Source organism: Stigmatopora nigra, chromosome 1, assembly GCF_051989575.1.
Source record: "Stigmatopora nigra isolate UIUO_SnigA chromosome 1, RoL_Snig_1.1, whole genome shotgun sequence".
NCBI lineage: Eukaryota > Metazoa > Chordata > Actinopteri > Syngnathiformes > Syngnathidae > Stigmatopora > Stigmatopora nigra.
In genome coordinates this window covers 8,127,676-8,146,799 of record NC_135508.1, presented here as the reverse complement: position 1 = coordinate 8,146,799, position 19,124 = coordinate 8,127,676, and the positions used below count along the sequence as shown (strand labels likewise).

General features: G+C 42.0%; 1 protein-coding gene across 1 annotated transcript; it reads left to right on the top strand.

Annotated features, from left to right (window-relative positions):
• Positions 1 to 3,519: 3,519 nt before the first annotated feature.
• LOC144205120 (uncharacterized) lies at positions 3,520 to 18,780 on the top strand. Its single transcript, XM_077729240.1, has 12 exons — positions 3,520 to 3,793; positions 6,076 to 8,637; positions 9,757 to 9,925; positions 10,741 to 10,881; positions 10,995 to 11,090; positions 11,572 to 11,825; positions 13,558 to 13,644; positions 14,675 to 14,817; positions 14,969 to 15,114; positions 16,107 to 16,184; positions 16,779 to 16,953; positions 17,526 to 18,780. Exons 1-12 carry the CDS (start codon positions 3,725 to 3,727, stop codon positions 18,439 to 18,441), a joined length of 4,836 nt encoding a protein of 1,611 aa, XP_077585366.1. The 5' UTR covers positions 3,520 to 3,724; the 3' UTR covers positions 18,442 to 18,780.
• The last annotated feature ends 344 nt before the right edge of the window (positions 18,781 to 19,124 follow it).

Genomic DNA, 19,124 nt, shown 5'->3' with positions numbered 1-19,124 from the left:
GTCGCACAAACTCGGGTCATTAGCAAAAACACAATGTTATATAATGTTTCCAAAATACTGCCTAAACCAGGGGTGGGCAAACTTTTGGGCCCGGGGTCCACATTGACTTTAAAAATTTGACAGATGGGCCGGGTCAGCACCAGATACGAAACATATAAAAAAGTGCATCTGTTAACAGTACATATGAAACATAAACGGAAAAAAGGACTAAAGTATTAACATACTCATCACTCATCATTAAATAAAAAGTATACAGTACAAAGTAAAGTAAAAAGGAATGTAGTATTAAGAATGGTTAAAAATGTATTTAACGGCGCCATCTTGGGGGAAAAAAAACATTATATGGATAACGTTGGCGGGCCGGATTAAATTTAGTGGTGCGACCAAAAAAATCTGATTCTTCGACATGAAAACTTGTTTTTCATGAAGATACGTTAAAAAAGTAACATTAAAAAACGATTTTTGCTGAAATACATAGCATTCGCAATTAGTCTGTCTGAGGGTCTGTGGCATTGAATTTTTTTTTTCTGTGGCTCATAGCCTGTTTGGCACATTAAACACACATTGCACGTGTGGAAGTCAAGCTGCATCTGCGTGATGTTTTTGTGGGGTCAACTGGACTTTCAGACATTAATTGTTGTTACCGTTCTACCACGTTCTTCTCTACCGGTGTCTCTTGAGATAATAAGATGGATATTGCGCTTGCAGCATTTTATTTTCCCGCGTTCTCCTAATGGAGGCTCCGTTGCTATGATGGATGCCATCTGGTGACCGCTGGAGAGTATGACTGATTGTTACTAGGGTAAAGCAAAAAACAGAGGCCAAAAATATACGTCTCTTGGCAGCTCCTGGAAAACCTGTTAAGACCTTTGAGGGGGCGCCGGGAGAATCTTTTACTCGCCTCGTGTGGATTACCCTGAATGAGAACCATTGTTTTGTTGAGGTCTGTCAGAGGACTTGTGCACTTTATGCCATCACATCTATACCTATAGTCAGCCATTATTTACATCGCTTATAACAGGGTTGGCCAAGTCCAGTCCTGGAGAGCTCTTATCCGCTCTTTTTTCCATCTCTCCCTCCACCAACACACCTGAATCCAATCATCTGGATCGGTATCAAGCTTCTGGACAGCTTGCTGATGATTTGATCATTTGATTCAGGTGTGTTGGTGGGGGGAAGATATGGAAAACAGATTGGATAAGGGCTCTCAAGGACCGGACTTGGCCACCCCGCCTTATACTGTTTGGTGTAAAGAGTAAGGTGAACCTGAACCTGAACTTGAACGCAGAGCTCATTTAAAGAACATTCTTCACATTCCTAGGTGTTCCATGGTCACATGATTAGCATTTCATTATATTTAATTAATTGCATTGTTTGGGTCAAATTTGACCTGTTTTAACATTAGATGCCAAATAATCGTCTGATGTATGATTCTTTCAAATTTGATGATTTTTCTTAGAGTGACCGTAATACCATAAGGAATACAAATTGCAATTGTTGGGGGGTGCTGGAGCATAACCCAGCACCTGAGGGGTGGACACCCTGAATCGGTGGCCAGCCAATCTTAGGGCACAATGAGACAAAGGACAACCATGCACACTCCCACCCATACCAAGGGGCAATTTAGAGTATCCAATCAGCCTACCATGCATGTTATTAGAATGTGGGAGGAAACCAGAGTACCTGGAGAAAACCCACACAGGCCCGGGAAGAACATGCAAACTCCACACAGGAGGACCGACCTGGATTTGAACCCAGAACCTCAGAGCTGTGAGCCTGGCACGCTAACCACTCAAGCCTTTGAGCCAAATGAAATTGTTATTCTTTTTAAATTCTTGAGGTTGCTGTGTTTCAAATGAATTCTAGCTTTACCCTTGCATATTGAATCACAGAATATGATGAAGAATTTTAAGTATGCTTTACAGGCCAAAAAATACAACATGTATAATTCAATGGTCAATATGTCATTTGTTGAAGTGAGGACCTGAAATACTGACGTTTGTTGTGGTAGCCTGTTTCAGGTTACTTCATGTGATGTCACAGAAGCAACCATGTCATATTTATACACTGGGCGCAGGAGCCGTGAAGGAAAACCCCAAAAGATGTCATGATGTCACCAAACAAACCATCTGCTTCCATTTAGCAAGCTCATTTAACACCCCGGAGGACACCGCCCCCTCGCAACCAGTACACTAGTGACTAGAGGACCCCCTCTTTGCCTGCATCATCAGCCCACACAGCCCTCCAAAATCCCAGCAGCCAAACTGACCACCACATAAGAAGAAGAAAAAAACCCCATCAAATTCCAGTATTTATGGATCTTTCAAACAGATGGCTAGTTGTTATTTCTTTGCAAACCACGTGTTCCTATCCTTAGGCTGTCACATGATCTTAACCTTGTGTAGTCAAGAGGTAGAATGTTAAGTTACTACTGGTTTTAAGTTCCACAACATGTTTTTGGCAGTTTTGCTTGATTTAGAGTCAACAGGTCAAATTTGACACCTAAAAGCAGCAAATATGCCATGAAATTCTTTCTTTTACCTGGAGAATTAGATTTTACCCAAAAAAGACATTTTTGCACAGCATTTTAATTGAAGTGTTGTTAAGAAAAGTCAATGTTTTCTTTTCCTCTCCTTTTCTTAAACCATAATTGGAAATCAACAACTGGGTTTTAAACCCACTTTAAGACCCTAACCCTAGTTTCAAATACTACTTGGATATGGGAAAGGTGTTGTTGAAATGAGTGAATGAATTTTCATCCATCCATTGATCCACACTGTCAGCCTTAGCCCACCAGACGTCGCCAAAATCAAACTAAAAAGTGGTTTTATTTCTTTTAATCTATTACTTAATGTATTTGATTGGCAGCAGAGGGTCATTTTAAGCTTTGCTCAAAACCATATTGATTTTTTGAAGGATATTTACTGTGACATTTTGTCGTGGGACTCAGCAAAACATTAAAATGGATGAACAGTTTTAATAGAGGTGCTAAATGCAATGTAACCTATAGACTTGATAACAAAAATACAGTAAATGCAGGTGTGTAAAAACAAAGTACTAATCTTGAGAAGATGTACTTTTCCATAAATCCACGTGGAGGGGCTGGCGTCTCATGTTACCATCAAGATTTGTATGACTTCATCATATTTTCATAAAATATACTATATACGGTCATTCTAAAATACAATACTGATCCTGTCATATTATATACTCATGGTGCTTCCCAATTTAGTTGTATTTTACTTAAATTCATCACCTAAGTACTTTTATATTATAGTATTTATATTTGTTTGTTTTTAGAGAAAAAAAACACTGCATCTTCACAGTTTTACTGAGATGATTGAGATTTCTAGTTTATTTATTTGTTGATTTGTACATACATATTACATAAACACATGCATATGAGAGAAACGATGACTATTTTGACGAAAGCAATGTTGTATTTTTCTTTAACTTTATATTCTACATTACAGAGTCTGCTCTCCGTATCCTGTTTATTTTGAAGGAAAAACCGGAAACGTGAATACAGCACGGACGATTGACAGTGGGATGGAGCGTGGGTCAGAAGAAGTGAGGAGGAAAAACAAATTGATCTCCGCGCAGACCAAACATGGCACTCTATGGAATATAATGGGTTATTCGGGGAGACAGTGTCACGATTTAGTTACGTTGGACTGGACGTGTCCCCCCTGGACCCCCGAGCACGTGCAAGCGCGTTTCAGCCATGATGACAGAGGTGTTTACTCTGGCACGTGGGCAGACAAATGACACCTTCCCGACCCAAGGCCAAAAGGTGAGACCACATTTAACCTTCTACTTTTCAGTCCCGTTGATGTCGGTGAAACTTAGATGGAGGCGACACGCCAATCGTCTGATGGGGTTGAGATGGGGGGGCTTTTGACATTGTCAGGGGCAACGCCATTCCGGTGAAATCATGTGTATTCCATGTTCAAATGTGCCATCATTTATAATTATAATTTTGGCGATGCTTTTTAGGCTAAGAAAGTATTTTGGGGAATTAAAAAAGAACTTTTTTGTTGACACCCATGAACGATCATCTGTGTTAATTAAACAACGCTTTTTATCGATAAGTATTGCATTTTTATTTTTCATAAATTATATTATACAGTATTCAAGTCTTTGTATGCCATTGATGGCAATAGACATCCAATTCTATTGAACCAGGAAGACTTGCTGTGTAAATAAATCTTTCAGTCCCATTAATGGCACTGCATGTCCAATCCATTTTGACTGGGAGGAGCGAACTAACATTGAAAATGAGGGTGTGTCTTGCCAAACGTCACACCAAAGCTCTAAAAGTCACGCTTGTAAATATATGGTCAACATGGGTTTTTACATTAACGTTTTCGCCAACATGTCCCAGAGGTGTAAATTGACATTTGTTGTCCAAATTTCTGTGCTTAACAAAAAAAAAAGCCAATCTCACTCTCTTTTGGCTAGCTTAGCTGAACGACTCATTGGCATGGACGTGGTTGAGGTCAGTGTCACTAGCTATAGACCACATGCTAGTGACGCATTACCTGTGATTCCCTGATTTTAAGACGCCCCCACATCCTCAAAACCTCGGAAATACCATTCTCGAAGGGAAAGATGAGGCTCCACTCCTGTACTTGTAGTTCTGACTTAACAGCTTGAAAGGCAAATGTCTTAAAAGCGCCTCACATTTAAAATATATACAGTGTTCCCACTGTTATCGCGGTTAATGGGGACCGGGACCACCCGCGATAAGTGAATTTCCGCGAAGTAGGGATTCCCCTTCAAAAATGCTTAATTTGAATTTAATTCCAAATTTAGTTATTTTTACCCCCTGTAAACAGTACACCATATAGAATACGGGTAGAGAGAGTAAAATTCATGTTATAACAAAAAAAAAACCTGTAAAATATGTTGTTTCAATGCAATATTTGAATTTCTTTTTTTCCAAAAAAAATCCGCGAAGCTCTGAGTCCACGGTAGCTGAACCGCGAAGTAGCGGGGGGACACTGTATACTTTTTTTTAGGGAGTACACAACACTTGCCTATTGGCATCTAGAAACATGGCATGGCATTGCATGTTTGTTAGAATTGGAAACCACAACCAGGGGGACGTGTGCATAACAGTGGCCAAGACAGATGGAGACACGAGCTTAGCTCTTCTAGATATGGCGCTTATTGAACCAAAAAGTCCAAAAACCAAAGTCATGCCTGATGAAAGGGCGTTGTAACACGTCTGGCTTGGGGTTTCACACGGTTCATTTGCATGGTTTAATTTTCCCTGTGCATTTTAAATTACTGCTGCTCCAATTGGTGAAAAATGCAGCAGCTGGCCTCCTCACTAACACCTCCGAATGCTCCCATGTCAGCCTCCGTCCTCTGCTTTCCTCACTGGCTTCCGGTGCTATTTAGGGTGGAGGTCAAAATCATTCTGTCTGCTTACAAAACCTTCAAAGGCTTTCCTCTGAAATGGTGACTGAATATCTTCCTAGCAGGGCTCTGCTTTCCGCTGGCTATACACTACTGTGAATATTCCAACAAGTCCAGACCTTTAAACCTATTTTGTTTCAAGCTAGCCTTTACACCTGGCTCTAGTCTGAATCTGTGCTTTTTTCTTTTCTATTTTTCTCTATTGTTGTAGTATTATTGTTCTTGTGTTTACTCTTGCAAGCATTTTTTGCAGCATTTAGCTGTTGAAATGTCCTATACAAAGATGTTTTGATTTATTGGCTGATTGATTGATTGATTTAGGTGTTTCACTCATTTTAACTTTCATTCCCATGAAAAAAGAGAACTTGTCGGCACGTAGAAAGCCTGTCAAACAATCTGATTGCCCTGTTTTCCATTGCTCATAATGGCTGTACCGACCCAACACACACTCTACATTTTGGTTGTGCCCAAAGCAAATTCAACTTCGGTTTTATTTATTGGGCAAAAAAAAGTTTCATACCAAAACCGTCATCTGACAAATGACAGCAACTGTATTTTCAGTATATCCCTCATATTTTATGCTCCTAAATGAATTACAGTTACACCTACTCTTTTTTTTTCTCATCATGCCTGGACTCTCTTGCATTGCAGGTGGACGCCAGAACTGCTTTATGGATGGACCCTCTTACCTCCCTCAATGTGGACACCAAGACTTCGGTCAAAAGAAAGCTCCAACGCGACACAGTTTTCCTTCCAGATATAGAACCTATTTCAGCTAAGCAGGCCCGACCAGGAACATCTCTTCCACCTGCATATGGGTTTTGCAAGAATCTATCAAAAGAGCTTCAGGGAGAACCCGTTTTCCCTACCCTCAATGACAAGCCTTTGGATTCTGGACTGAATAGTGTCAGTAACTTCCTGAAATTCCCTTGGATAAATCCTTACATTGATTTTACCATGTACCCTTTTCTTGGCTTAGCGTATAAGGCTGCGTATCTGGCCCAGTCTTCCCCATCCATATACCAGCAGTTAGCATGCCCATCCTTGTGCTTATCTGGTGCTGAAAGCGGCTCACCAGATGACAGACTTTTCTACTTCGCCCCATACTCTCCTGCATATGTTTCCTCCCAATTGGAAACCTATTTGAGAATCCATGCATCCACCCAAGCTGCCCTCACAGCCTTGCACGCATTGCAAGAACCTCTGGTACATGGAGACCCGTCCACTTTTGGCACCTCTCTTCACCAAGAGCCGCTATCATCTTCTTTTCACCTTGACCAGCGCCATCTCAACAAAAATAATGCAGAGTCCTGTCACCCCACCTCCATCGAGACTGGTGCTACTAGCAGGACTAGCTCTGTATGTGATCCAGTAAGCCGTTCAAGTTCTGCCTCAGTTTCGATGAGTGTAGACTCTTGGAAAACCTCAAAGAGGAGCACATCATCGTCAAAGGAAATGTTTGGATTTTCTCCCCTTGGCAGTCATAGTTCTAAACTAGCCTCGCTAGGGCAAACAAAAAGCACCAGTACCACTCGCTTCCTGTCACAGGAAAGAACACCAGGAGAGAGAAAAGTGCATCAAAAACCTTTGGATCTTTCTGCCAAGAAGATTAAAGAATCATCAGACCGTTCCAAGTCAAAAATAGAAGTCATGGCCCAGATGCCTTGTAGGGTACGGACTAGTAGGAAGAAACATCTAAAAGATGTTACTTTTCCCTCTGCAAATTTCTCAGCAAAGATTCCAGAAATTTCCAAAATGGACTCTTTAACTTCCACTCTGAGTGCAGATGTCGTTGAACATGTTTTACAGAATCAAAGCTTGGCAGAAACAAAATCAGTACAAGCTGGCGTTTCATCATTGGAAAGCTTTATTGAACCATTCCATTTTAGAAAGCTGGACCAACCAAGAGTGCATACTGAAAGCAGTATCAAGAGAGAAACCTTCTCTGGAAAACATGTGCTTTCCAAATTTGAAGATCAAGACAATCAACCAAATCTTCCCAAAAAACTGAATCTTGATGTGGAATCCATTTCCACACAAAGTCTCACTGACTCAAATATTCCAGATTATTTAGGCTTCAGCCACGGTTATCCTTCACACTCGACTTTAGAAGATGTTTCCTTGCAGCACGCGTCGTCCATAACAGGCAAAGGACTTGGCCACTTCTGCCCAGATCCACTGGGCGATTTGCTTCCAGGGCCAGCTCACAGAGACCTCAATGAACACCCAAACAAGTCTCTTTCAAAAACCTGTAATGTAGACCATTACAGAAACCAAGAAAGCCAGGTCAAGAAACCAGATCCTGAGCAGAGTGGGAGCAGAAGCAAACAGACTTTAACCCAAATCTCGAAATCTTTTTGCAAAATGTCGACTGAGGTCAAAGATAACGCAGTAAATGCTGATGTGCCTTTTGAAGACATTAAAGATGAAGTATCCCTCAAGCATGAAAACCGTTTTTTCACTAACCAACCTGCCGGAGAACAAGGTTTAAATGCCCACACACTCCTGCAACGGCCCAGTGAGGAAGCCCCGATGGATGAGGATTCTCTTACTCCATCTCAAGACTTCCCTGACCATTGTGCCCGAACGACTCCAGAACAGTTCTCAAAAAAGAAGCAAAGTGGTAATTCGAAAAGGTTGCCAATAATTGATCATCTTCCCATTGGACTTGATGCAAATGATGATGAAGACTTTGTCAATCAGAATTCCTCCACAAATAACTGTTCAGACAAAGACAGTTGTATCTGCACCACATCCACCCGATTCCCGGCGTGTCCGGCTGTTAGACCCAGCTCTCCATCAAATGGTTCCATTTGTACGAATGAAACAACAGCATGGGGAACAGTCCCTATACAAGTCTCCAATGGGGGAGTCAACACCAAAACTGAATCAGGTGTCTCCATCAACCTAACAGAACAAATCACGTTAGACGAAAGTCAATGCGTTGCTCTCAAGCCTTCTGAAAATAGACACAATGTCAGAGGTTGCTTAGCTCAAGATCATTTGCTGAAAAACTATTCTAGAGTCACCGTCTTGAGTGAGACCAATAGGGACACCCAGGAATTCATGGATCTCCAGCCTGGTGTGGGTAAGGATACTCCCACCAGTACCTTCAAGGAATCTTTCCACGGCCATTTGAATAGTCGACCAAAACATGAAACCGAAGAACCTGGTGTTTTTCAGCACAACTGGACGAGTCCGGAATTGTACAAGGTATGATCTATCATTTAAAAAAATATATCATCACTATTTCACAAACTCGTGGTCACTTTAGCACTGAAAAAATCTTCAGTTTAAATAGTAAACTTAGGACAACCTAGTACCTAAAATATTGTTTCATTTCAAGCATGTTTCTTGTGTAAGTGGTGAGAGGGCGATAACCACAAAACCGTGTGTCGTGGCGCGGAAAAAGCGAATTTGTGTGATGTGGCAGCTCCACAAATAGAAACATGTTCTATTCGAGAGCGGTGCTGCTGTGAAGTCAGAAATTGCGTCCATTAGCAGAGAGGCTGGCCGAGTGATTTGGTTCTTATCTTGCGGTTGCATTCAGAAGAAACGCCGTAAGGACAATGGAGGAAGCCTTGCTAAATTTAATTCTTCGCTTCCTGATATTTGGGACACTAGCAAAGGGGCCATAAAACTGTCCTTCCTTAGTATAAATTATTTGTCAAAGCGGCTAGGGTGTGGAAGTATTACTCACCAATGAGATTGAACGCCCCATGTTTTCACTCAGTCTTTTAGACACAGACACGTTTTCACTGTAACACATTGTTATGTTTCACAGTATTTACTGAAGTAAACATGGTACGTTCAGGAATCACGGTTTTGGAACGATTTTGAGGGTTTCTACCCCGCCCAAGCCAACATTTTTTTGACCTGATAGTTTTACATGCAGTATCACCAAAGATAAGGTATCTTCTGCCCCTATAGCCAACATTGCTCAATAGCGTATTTGGTTTGTTTTGTTGAGCAGTGGTTGATGACTTTACTTTATAGGTGGCATCTATACAAAATATCCAAATTTGTATGAGCCCATATTTGAAAAACTTGTAATTAATTGACTGTTCATGCTGGATGACTGAGAAATTGGAATTGGCTCCAGTGTGAATGTGGCCTAAGATTAAGCCAATCAAGTTTCAAGTCCTGAATTTGGTTATGCACCTTACTTGATTCAAGTCATGCAACTCGAGACTCTAGCCTTAAAGACTAAAGACTAGTGCTGTGGTAGGAAATTGAAAGCCTAAAATCAATTGCTGAAAACGTGATATGAAAAGAGTGGAAAATGGCTGCATTTTGATATTCCACCATTTTAAGAGTCTGCCTTCTTCTCAGATGAAGGAAAACCAGGAAGGCGAGAAAGCGGCGGCAGGGGAGGCTGCGCTGGCAAACGATCAGTGGTGTGATGCAGGGGGGAGTGACGGCGGGGGGTTGGAGCTCTGCCAGCAGAGTGAGGGGAAGATAGGAGACCCCCCTCCCACACCCCACATGGAAGCAGAGAGAGGTAAGCGGAATTCCTCAGTGTTTTGCTGGAGGATGTTCATTCTCACATGCATACACGTTTTGTCCTTGAACTCGCTTGACGTGCTAATAAGGACATGCACATTTCAAGTCTTGGATCACGTGTGGACTTTGAGTTGATAAAAGTGCCACCAAGATTTTCACCACAACCTTGGTGAAACTGTTTAAGCATTCACTGGAACACATTATTGTGGTCCCATAACAAAATTAATCAAATGAATAATTAAAGGGAAAAAATTCTTCCTCTGCGATTGGTTGGGATAGGCCCCAGCACCCCACTCCGATAAGTGTGGATAAGTGGTTCAGAATTTTTTTTCCCTAGAAGAATATATATAAATATATAATATACCGTTTACCGTATTTTCACGACTATAAGGCGCACTTAAAAGTCTTAAATTTTCTCCAAAATAGACAGTGCGCCTTATAATCCAGTGCGCCTTATATATGGAAAAAACAGAAAACCAAAAACGAAAAACCACCACTGTCGGACATTAAAAAAACACAAACGCCTGAACTGAAACAATACTGTTAAATATGCAGATGCCATCCCCAAGGTGCGCCTTATAGTCGTGAAAATACGCTAGTTAAATTTGACCCCGAACCGCCCCAATGAAAACAAACGCCTGTAAAAAGTCATTTTTCCAAATATTTCCATTGTTTTGCATTTCGATTCACCGCGTTGCTCATCAGACAAGAACATAAATGAACCCAAAAGACACAAAGAGGCAAGGTGATCATCGTGTAGCAAGGGCTCTGCTTCACGTGACCAAACGATCCTCTGTGTTTTGGAACCCAAAGGTTTGGATCCCAGTATGGTGACAAACCATAAGCACATATTCACCCTGGAGCCATTTCACCAGAGCAGCATCGGTGGTCGGTGGATGAAGCGAAGACGAACAGAAGACAGCTGGATAAAAAAAACACCACAAAAGGCCACTGGTTAGTTGTCATCCTTCATACCACCAGCTTCATTGACTAGCAATTGAATCTCAGTGACCATTCTTTGGCATTATACGATAATCCACATCAAATCATAATGTTTCACATAACAGATGTAAACCTGGAGGACAAAAACATGCAAAAGAGTTGCATGGAGCTGAATGACCCCTGCTTCAAAAAGCCCCGTCTACCTGAAGATGACTTGAAAGGTATTCAGTTTTGTTTTGGTTATTGTAAAGTCGTTTTTAAAATGAATTCAAGGGCCTTGGATTCCACCACATGCTTAATCTCACTGAGTTGTACCTCCACATTTCTGAAATTGTGCAGGGCATTCCATTTTAAGGGCATGTAACGTGTTGTAATTGCAAATGATGATGTACAGTCATGCGCTGGCCAAATGACAAGCTTTATTGAACGTGCACTAAATTGCTATCGACCACAACTCGGAAGCGGGATTGTCTGCTACTTGACTGTCCTTACCGTCTGTCCCTGTTCCGATTTCATCACATTTTGATGTCTGGTCCTCGCTTTAAAAGGTGCACCTCCATATTTACACATAAAACTGCCGAAGCTTCTTTTAGGCTCATTTAATTGGCTCGTAAGCAATTCATCAACTGAGCTTATTTTTTTTTAATATTTCAGGACATTACTTACAGGCTTTGCCTTAATTCAGCCGTTCTGATTTTTTAGCTGTCCACATGGACCCACACCTGCAATTACCTGAGCAGGTTGGCGGCCCTGGACTCGGGCAGCCCTCCCTCGTGGCTACGTCCTGTCTTCGGGAAAAGCATGAGAAGCCCATGGCTAACACCATCGAACCTCCGTCACTCCTGTCCTCATCTGACGTCGATCTGGAAAATTCCTCAGCGAAACGCCACGGCAAGACCAAGCACATGAGCGGGACACAAAAGAAGGATCGTGATGGGGAGAAGATGACTGAACAGGTGAGTACTGAAAATTGGTCCATGAATATTTCAGGTAAAATGATGCTAATTTCCATCGCCTGCCTATGGTGGAAGGTATAGTGTAGTTAGCATTAAGCTAGTGGACTTTTGTAATGCTTTTAATCTGTTTCACCTATACAGTGGTACCTCGAGATACAACCTTAATGCGTTCCGGGACTGAGCTCATATGTTGATTTTCTCCATAGAAGCTAACTAAAAACAAATTAATTCATTCCAACCCTCTGAAAATACACCAAAAACAGGATATTGGATTGGAAAAACATTTTTGTTTGTTCTAATTCGGCATCTATTAACAAAGTAACAAATAAATGGTTTGATATTAGTAAAATGCGTTTAATAGTATACTAAAATTAGACAGATTTCGCGGAAGTGAGAGAGTGACAAAGTGGGTTTTCCCAGTAAAAAAAACAAAAAACAAAAATAAGAATTAGTAAAATAAAAATAAAAAGTGTCACATCCTGGCAAGGTAAATTCTAAAATATTGCATAATCTAAGATCTTGCACATTGTTATTGCACAGAAGGGATTGTATGTATCGTGCTATCGCAAGTCCTGATGGCTGTGAGGGAAAAAAATTGTCCTTAAGTCTATTTGTCCGTGCTTTGTGAGACCTGTAGCTCCTGCCAGAGGCCAGCAGCTGGAACAGGTTGCAACCAGGGTGGTACTTACTACCTGCTGAGATTGCGAGGGCTGGCAATGTCATCCAGTGAGGGCAGAGAGCAGCCGAAAATCTTCTGGGCGGTATTGATCAGTCTCTGCATGGCCTTTCTGTCTGCTACCACACTGTAATGCAGTATGCCAGGATGCTCTCCACAGTGGCTCTATAGAAGGTTGTTACCAGAAACTTAGTGTCCATGTTGTTCCTACTGAGTACCCTCAGAAAATGGTCGTTTCTGGGCCTTCTTCACCACTGCCGTGGTGTTGGTAGACCAGGAGAGCTTGTCCGTGACATGGACCCCCAGGATTTGAAGGACTGGACCCTGTCTACGCATACTCCATTTGGGCCAAGATCTGTGCTGCGTTTGCGAAAGTCCAGAATTATTTCTTTCGTTTTTGTGGTGTTTATTGTGAGATTGTCCACCAAGACAATTTGTTAGCCTCATCTCTGACATCATGGGCTTCTCAGCATTATTTTCCTGGGACAGAAAAAATATATACTTGTATGTCCAACTGTTTGCAAAATCAACCTGATAAAACAACATGGAAATAGAGGGCCTGGAAATCATAGTAACAGCGAATAGCGTTTTCTTTCTCTTTTCCGCCCTGAGTTTTGCGCGTGCGTTCGGCCGTCATTTTTCTGACAGCATAGTAGGCATTTCCTCTGGCAGTGTGAACGTGTGAACGCGTACACCATCTTCTGTCACTTTACCATCCGTCGTTGCCGGGCAGCGAGCTGGCGTACGCAGACACGCACCCCTCCAGGGCAAAGCATGTATTGTGCCTACTGAAGCGTGGCGGCGAGCACCGTCTGCACATGGGCGTCACGCACAGAGGCAGTCACCGCTGTCAGCAGCTCTGAGATAGAGATTCCCATCGACAGACAAACACAAACGGGCTGCCGTCTGGCCCATTTTTTTTCGTGTTGACGTGGAAGCGCGTACCTGAATATGCCAACCCAGAAGTCAACTGGGCTTATTACAAAGTCACTTTGAAAAGGCTACTAAATACAAACATTATAATTACTAACAACTGTATATTTTGTACTCATGTAGGTTTTATCTGAAGAGAGCACGCCAACTCTCCAGCTAAACCTTGGCGTCGAACCCGTGCCATCGACACTGTTGCCGCATGGAGATGAGGTACTATCTATACCAGGGATTCGTAGTCTTTATGACAGAGAGAGCTGTAAACAATTCATATTTTCAAATATTATTCCTTGAGAGCCATACTCCAGAAATTAAAATACTACTTGAAAATGTGCGCCCTCATTTCACCCCTTTTAAAGTAGAAAAACTCACTGAATTCTTTTGACAACATTGTTACGCTGTCGCTAATCACTGTATGCATAAAGAGTCGTCTAATTAAAAAATAATTATTGAAGCAGCGCTAGATGTAGCGTCAATGCCACAGTGCTGACTTGATGCTCCTTTTGGTGCGTTCAGAACTCCATATATTAACTGACAGGTTATCTGGGAGACATGCACCCACCAAAAGAGCCACATAAGGCTCCCGAGCCATAGGTTCCCTACTCCTGAACTATACTGTATGGTAAACAATCACAATAGAAAGGTGGTTGAACGTCATTACATTCTAGCCAACATCTACTTGCCATGTATAGCTCAGGTGTCAAAGTGCTGGCCCGGGGGCCAAATCTGGCCCGCCACATCATTTTGTGTGGACCGAGAAGGTAACTTTCTGTTTTATGATCAAATTCAAATGAAGATTGTAGATTATTTCCTGTGTTTCCTCATTTTAAATCAATAATTGCAAAAATGTGTACTAATTTGTATTTCCAAAAATATCTATCGGTTAGCACGATCGAGAAAGCTATCAATTTATTCATTAATTAATTTTGGCAGTGTAGTTGAGTTTGACACCGCTGATGTATGGTATATTAATAATCTATTTTGGATCCAATAATAGATTGGAATTGTTGAAATGATAATAATAATAGTTCGGACTTGTGTGGGTTTTTTTCTGGGTACTCCAGGGTTTGTCCCAAAGACATGTTGGTAGAACACTCTAAATTGCCCCTAGTTACTGCAATTGGCTGGCCACCAATTCAGGGTGTCCCCTGCCCGGTTCCCATAGTTGACTGGGTTAGGCTCCAAAAGCCCCCATGACCCTTGTGCAGTATGAAAATTAAATGAACATTTCTCCTCTCCGCAGCTGAAGCCCTGCGACGTCAACCACAAAGACAATTCTGGTTATTGCACCCTGCGCGAGGCCTCCACTTGCGGGTGGCTCGCCATTGTGCGTCACCTGGTAGAGCACGGGGCAGACGTCAACTGCAGTTCTCAAGACGGAACCAGGTTGGTCGTAAATACGTATAACTCACAAAAGTCAACAAACTGCTCCCATTTGACCAAATATTTTGTTATGTGCTTAAGACTTTTGGTCCAAAGCGAGTACTTTTAGGATGTTTTATCCGTGCTCAGCTGTGACTCTGATTTCTGTCATTAGACCACTTCATGACGCTGTTGAGAATAATCACATGGAGGTGGTACGATTCTTGCTGTCCTGTGGTGCTGACCCAACGCTGACCTCGTCCTCTGGACAACGACCCATAAACATGGCCAATAGTGTTGTCATGGAAACCTTCTTGGAGGGTAGGAGGAGAATACAAGTGTGTCGTTTAGAGGTTTTTGCATGTGAAGGCAATTCTTCCCCATACATCAAAACAAAGGTGTTTTAATGCATTTCATAAGGCACATTCACAGCTGTCCAAACAGTCTACCTATTGGATATTATAATTGTGCTGTATAATAAGTGACACATAATTTACTATTGATAATTCGATTGTGTCAGATTTTGGTTTGAAATCAAATGAAACACTGTTGAGCCTGTGATCAGACGTTTAGTCGCCGGTCAAATGTACTTAGATATTAAACAGTACTTAGATATTAAATTCTCTCTCTTAGATATTAAACTCTGTCTCATGAATACAATTTTGAGAGCTGGTTTCAACAGTAAACTCTCTGTCACGAATTGCGGCGACCAAAAGACCGGCGACCAAAAGACCTGTGACCAAAAGACCGGCGACCAAACGTACGAGCACCATTTAGCCAGTCTCAACTAGTTCAAAGTCTAAGTGTGTGTGTGTGTACATTTACGGTTTAAATTATTCAGACGCTCTCAACATTTTGGAAGGCGTTCATAACTATTTGCTCCATTCAAATTTCTCCAAATGGGGAGGATACGATGACTATTGACCAGTATTTCCACTTAAGTTGGACCAGTTAGTAAAGTGTCCATCTACTTTCTGCACATTTCAGTTGCTTGTGCACACTAAAAGACGAGAAAAGTGCTGCAGCGTTTGTGCGTCCGACAGCCTGATTACAATTCACCGCCTGTGTTTGTTCTCTCCCTCCAGAGGGTTTTAATGAGGCTCGGCTGCTGAATCCCAAAGCAGCTTACTGCCGTGCAAAACCACACACACGCACTTACACGTACACACCTGCCGGCATCCGTCTTCTCTAGGCGATCCGCCGCCCCCGTCTGAACACGCCCGTCTCCCACTGTTAGAGCGTCTCCTTTTGTTATCTTTCCGCCGCCGTCGTCGCGGGTCGCTAATGGCCCGTCTCATTCCCTCTCTCCACAGAATATCTCGCTGATCTCCAGGGAAGGTTGGAAGGTGATTCTGGAGTCTGTTGGGATTTTTACGGCAGTTCTGTGTGCGGTTAGTTTCACACAATCACGCACATTTAAGTGAAGAAATGCTAAAAACCAAAAGGATTGAAGGAATCGGCTGTTCATTTGCTTGTGACGTCAAGTTAGACCAGGGGTAGGGAAAATTTTTCGGCCCGGGGTCCACATTGACTTTAAAAATTTGACAGATGGGCCAGGTCAGCACAAGATACGATACATATAAAAAAGTGCATCCGTTAAGAGTACATATGAAACATAAACAGAAAAAAAGGACTAGAGTATTAACATTCTCATCACTCATCATTAAAGTAAAAAGTATAAAGTACTAAGTCAATTAAAAAGGAATGTATTACGTAATAGTAAAATGTAATTTAAAAAAAGATAGAGGGGCTGTAAAACACGATAAACAAATAAGAGTGGACAGAGCTACTGTCACTGGCTTCCAAGTGACGGCGCCATCTTGGTGGGAAAAAAAAACATTAATTGGACAACATCGGAGGGCCGGATTAAAAGCCCTACCGGGCCGGATGTGGCCCGTGGGCCGTAGTTTGCCGATATCTGCTCTAGAATGTGCAAAGTGATTCGACACTGTATGGATTGTGCCTTTTTTTGAACACTTTGACAGAACCAAGCAGCGAGGGCGGAGTTTACGACATCCTAGCCGACCCCCCTGGGCCTGAAGATGAGGAGGGTGAGGGGGAAGAGACAGATCGACAGGTCAGAGGAGAGGCGTTTGAATTTGAGCTGTCAGACCAACCATTGCTTCCATGCTACACCCTGCAGGTGTCACCATCAGTGGGGTAAGTGTGTCTGTGCTACAGTCTGATGACCTTCAGCTCAGATTTGAAGGTTTTCCAAACGTGTAGGCTGTTTGCAATTTAGCATTGTAATCAAATAACAAGTCTTATGTTGCTCTTTTTGAGTAATTGTGTGTAATTGCTATTTTATTAGTCAGAATTTCATAAACATTTTTTGATGCTTTTATTTTCATGTGATTAGATTAGATAACTTTATTCATCCTGTATTCGGGACATTTTATTGTCACAGTAGCAAGGGGGTGAGAATACAGACACAGAAAAAGACAGAAATAAATAAATAGGTAATAAACAGTTTATTGATAAATAAATTAAGAGATAAGTGTGTTGCACATAGGCAGCATCATCTTCTGAGTTAACAGTTTGCTTTGTCAAAAGTCTCAAATGTACTGCAATATACTATATTTATACTATATATATACTGTAATGTATGACCACACTAAATGAATGTGGAAACACATATGTAGTTGCCCCTGCTAGCTGGCCCCAGAGTTTTTATCTGGTTTTATTAGGTTAATTTATTCCACTTTGTGTTCTCCTTCTTGCCATCTTTCCAGTCCCAGGAACTGGCTCCTTCTCACTGATGTCCTAAATCGTCTTCAAATGTCACCTCGCACTTTCCGTCGCCTCTTCCCACATCTCCAAGTCTCCACCATTTCAGAGGCTGCGTTCTCCTGTCAAACAACGCCTTCGCAGATCAGGACAAATACTGCCTCTTTCCCGCCGGATGCCGAGAACTTGCTAAATTTGGTGGAGGCTACACCCGAGCTAGCCACCGTCCTTGGCTCCTCCCTCGAATTTGTGGAGGATAGGGAGCAGACGGAACCTTCGCCATCTCCGCCCTCACCTGCCCCGCCCGCGTCAGCCCCGCCCATCTCAGCCCCGCCCATTTCAGCCCCGATACCGAAGGCGGCAGTGGAAAGGAAAGCAGACACAAGTGCCTGGGCCACACAGAACAAAGTACCTCCATATTCCAGTCACCCCGAAGAGACCGTCAATATGTTGGAAGCTAAAAATAAAAATGGCAGTCATCCACACTTAAAGACGGACTCCGGTGAGTGGGAAGAGTTGCACCTGCAACACAAAGGCACAGTGAACACATACTGTAGTACCGAGGAAAATTTGCAAAGTGGCGATATCACCAGGAATGTGGATGCTAACGAGAAGAAAAGCCATACTGGGAATGAAGACGATAAAGTGGTCCCCAAAACGGTTGGCGAAGAATATCAGAAATCGAACCGTGGTGATAGCAAACATAAACGTCAGGGCTCCCATCACCACGATGCGTGGCGAAGAAGTTTGGCAAATGTTAGAGTTCACATCAGAGACTTGGGTATCCAATTTGCAGGAGGCCTGACCCAGAGCAGTGTGATGGATTACAAAAAGTTTGCTCAAGAGGTCAATGAGTCCAAACGGACTCCACAGAAAATCAGCAAGGACAAAGAAAAGCAGCAAATACGTTGTGACCTTTAACAAGAAACAATGTCTTGAAGATGAAATGCGTATATAGTCCAAAATCTTTTTGGACCTTGATGTAGCCAAGAAATGGCTAAAAAATGGGTTGGTTGCCAGCCAGCTCGTCGTGGACTACCCAACAAAACTGTATTCAGTCATTCTTTTGCTGGACATAATGTATACAATAAATATTAGAGTGTGCACGATTGTTTGTATTTCTGTAAATGCTGCTAGTTGTCAGTGCCATGCAGTATGTGGTCCAAGTTCTAGAAGGAAATTTGCTATTTACGTGGTTTTGTATTCCAATGGTGTTGAATTTTAGTGTGATTATCCACTTTCATGTTTCATCAAATAAATTCAAAGGAGGAGAAAAGGAAGTTGTTTCCAACTTATTAAATCCAATATATGTAAAAACATGTAGAAATTCCATTCTGTTACTGTGCTAGGAACATCTTACCGGCTTCATGTTAACCTAGATCAGGGTTCGGGAACCTTTTTGATGGAAAAAAAAGCCATAAACGATTCATATTTTTTAAATGTTAATCCTTGAGAGCCTTGCTCTGACTTTAAAAGTCAACATACGGGAAAATGTGTCCCTGTTTTGGTCACTTGACCACTTTTAAAGTTCAAAAAGTCTCGGAATTCTTTTGACAACATTGTTAAATTGTTGCTAATCAATGAGTATCAATGAGAAAATCCTT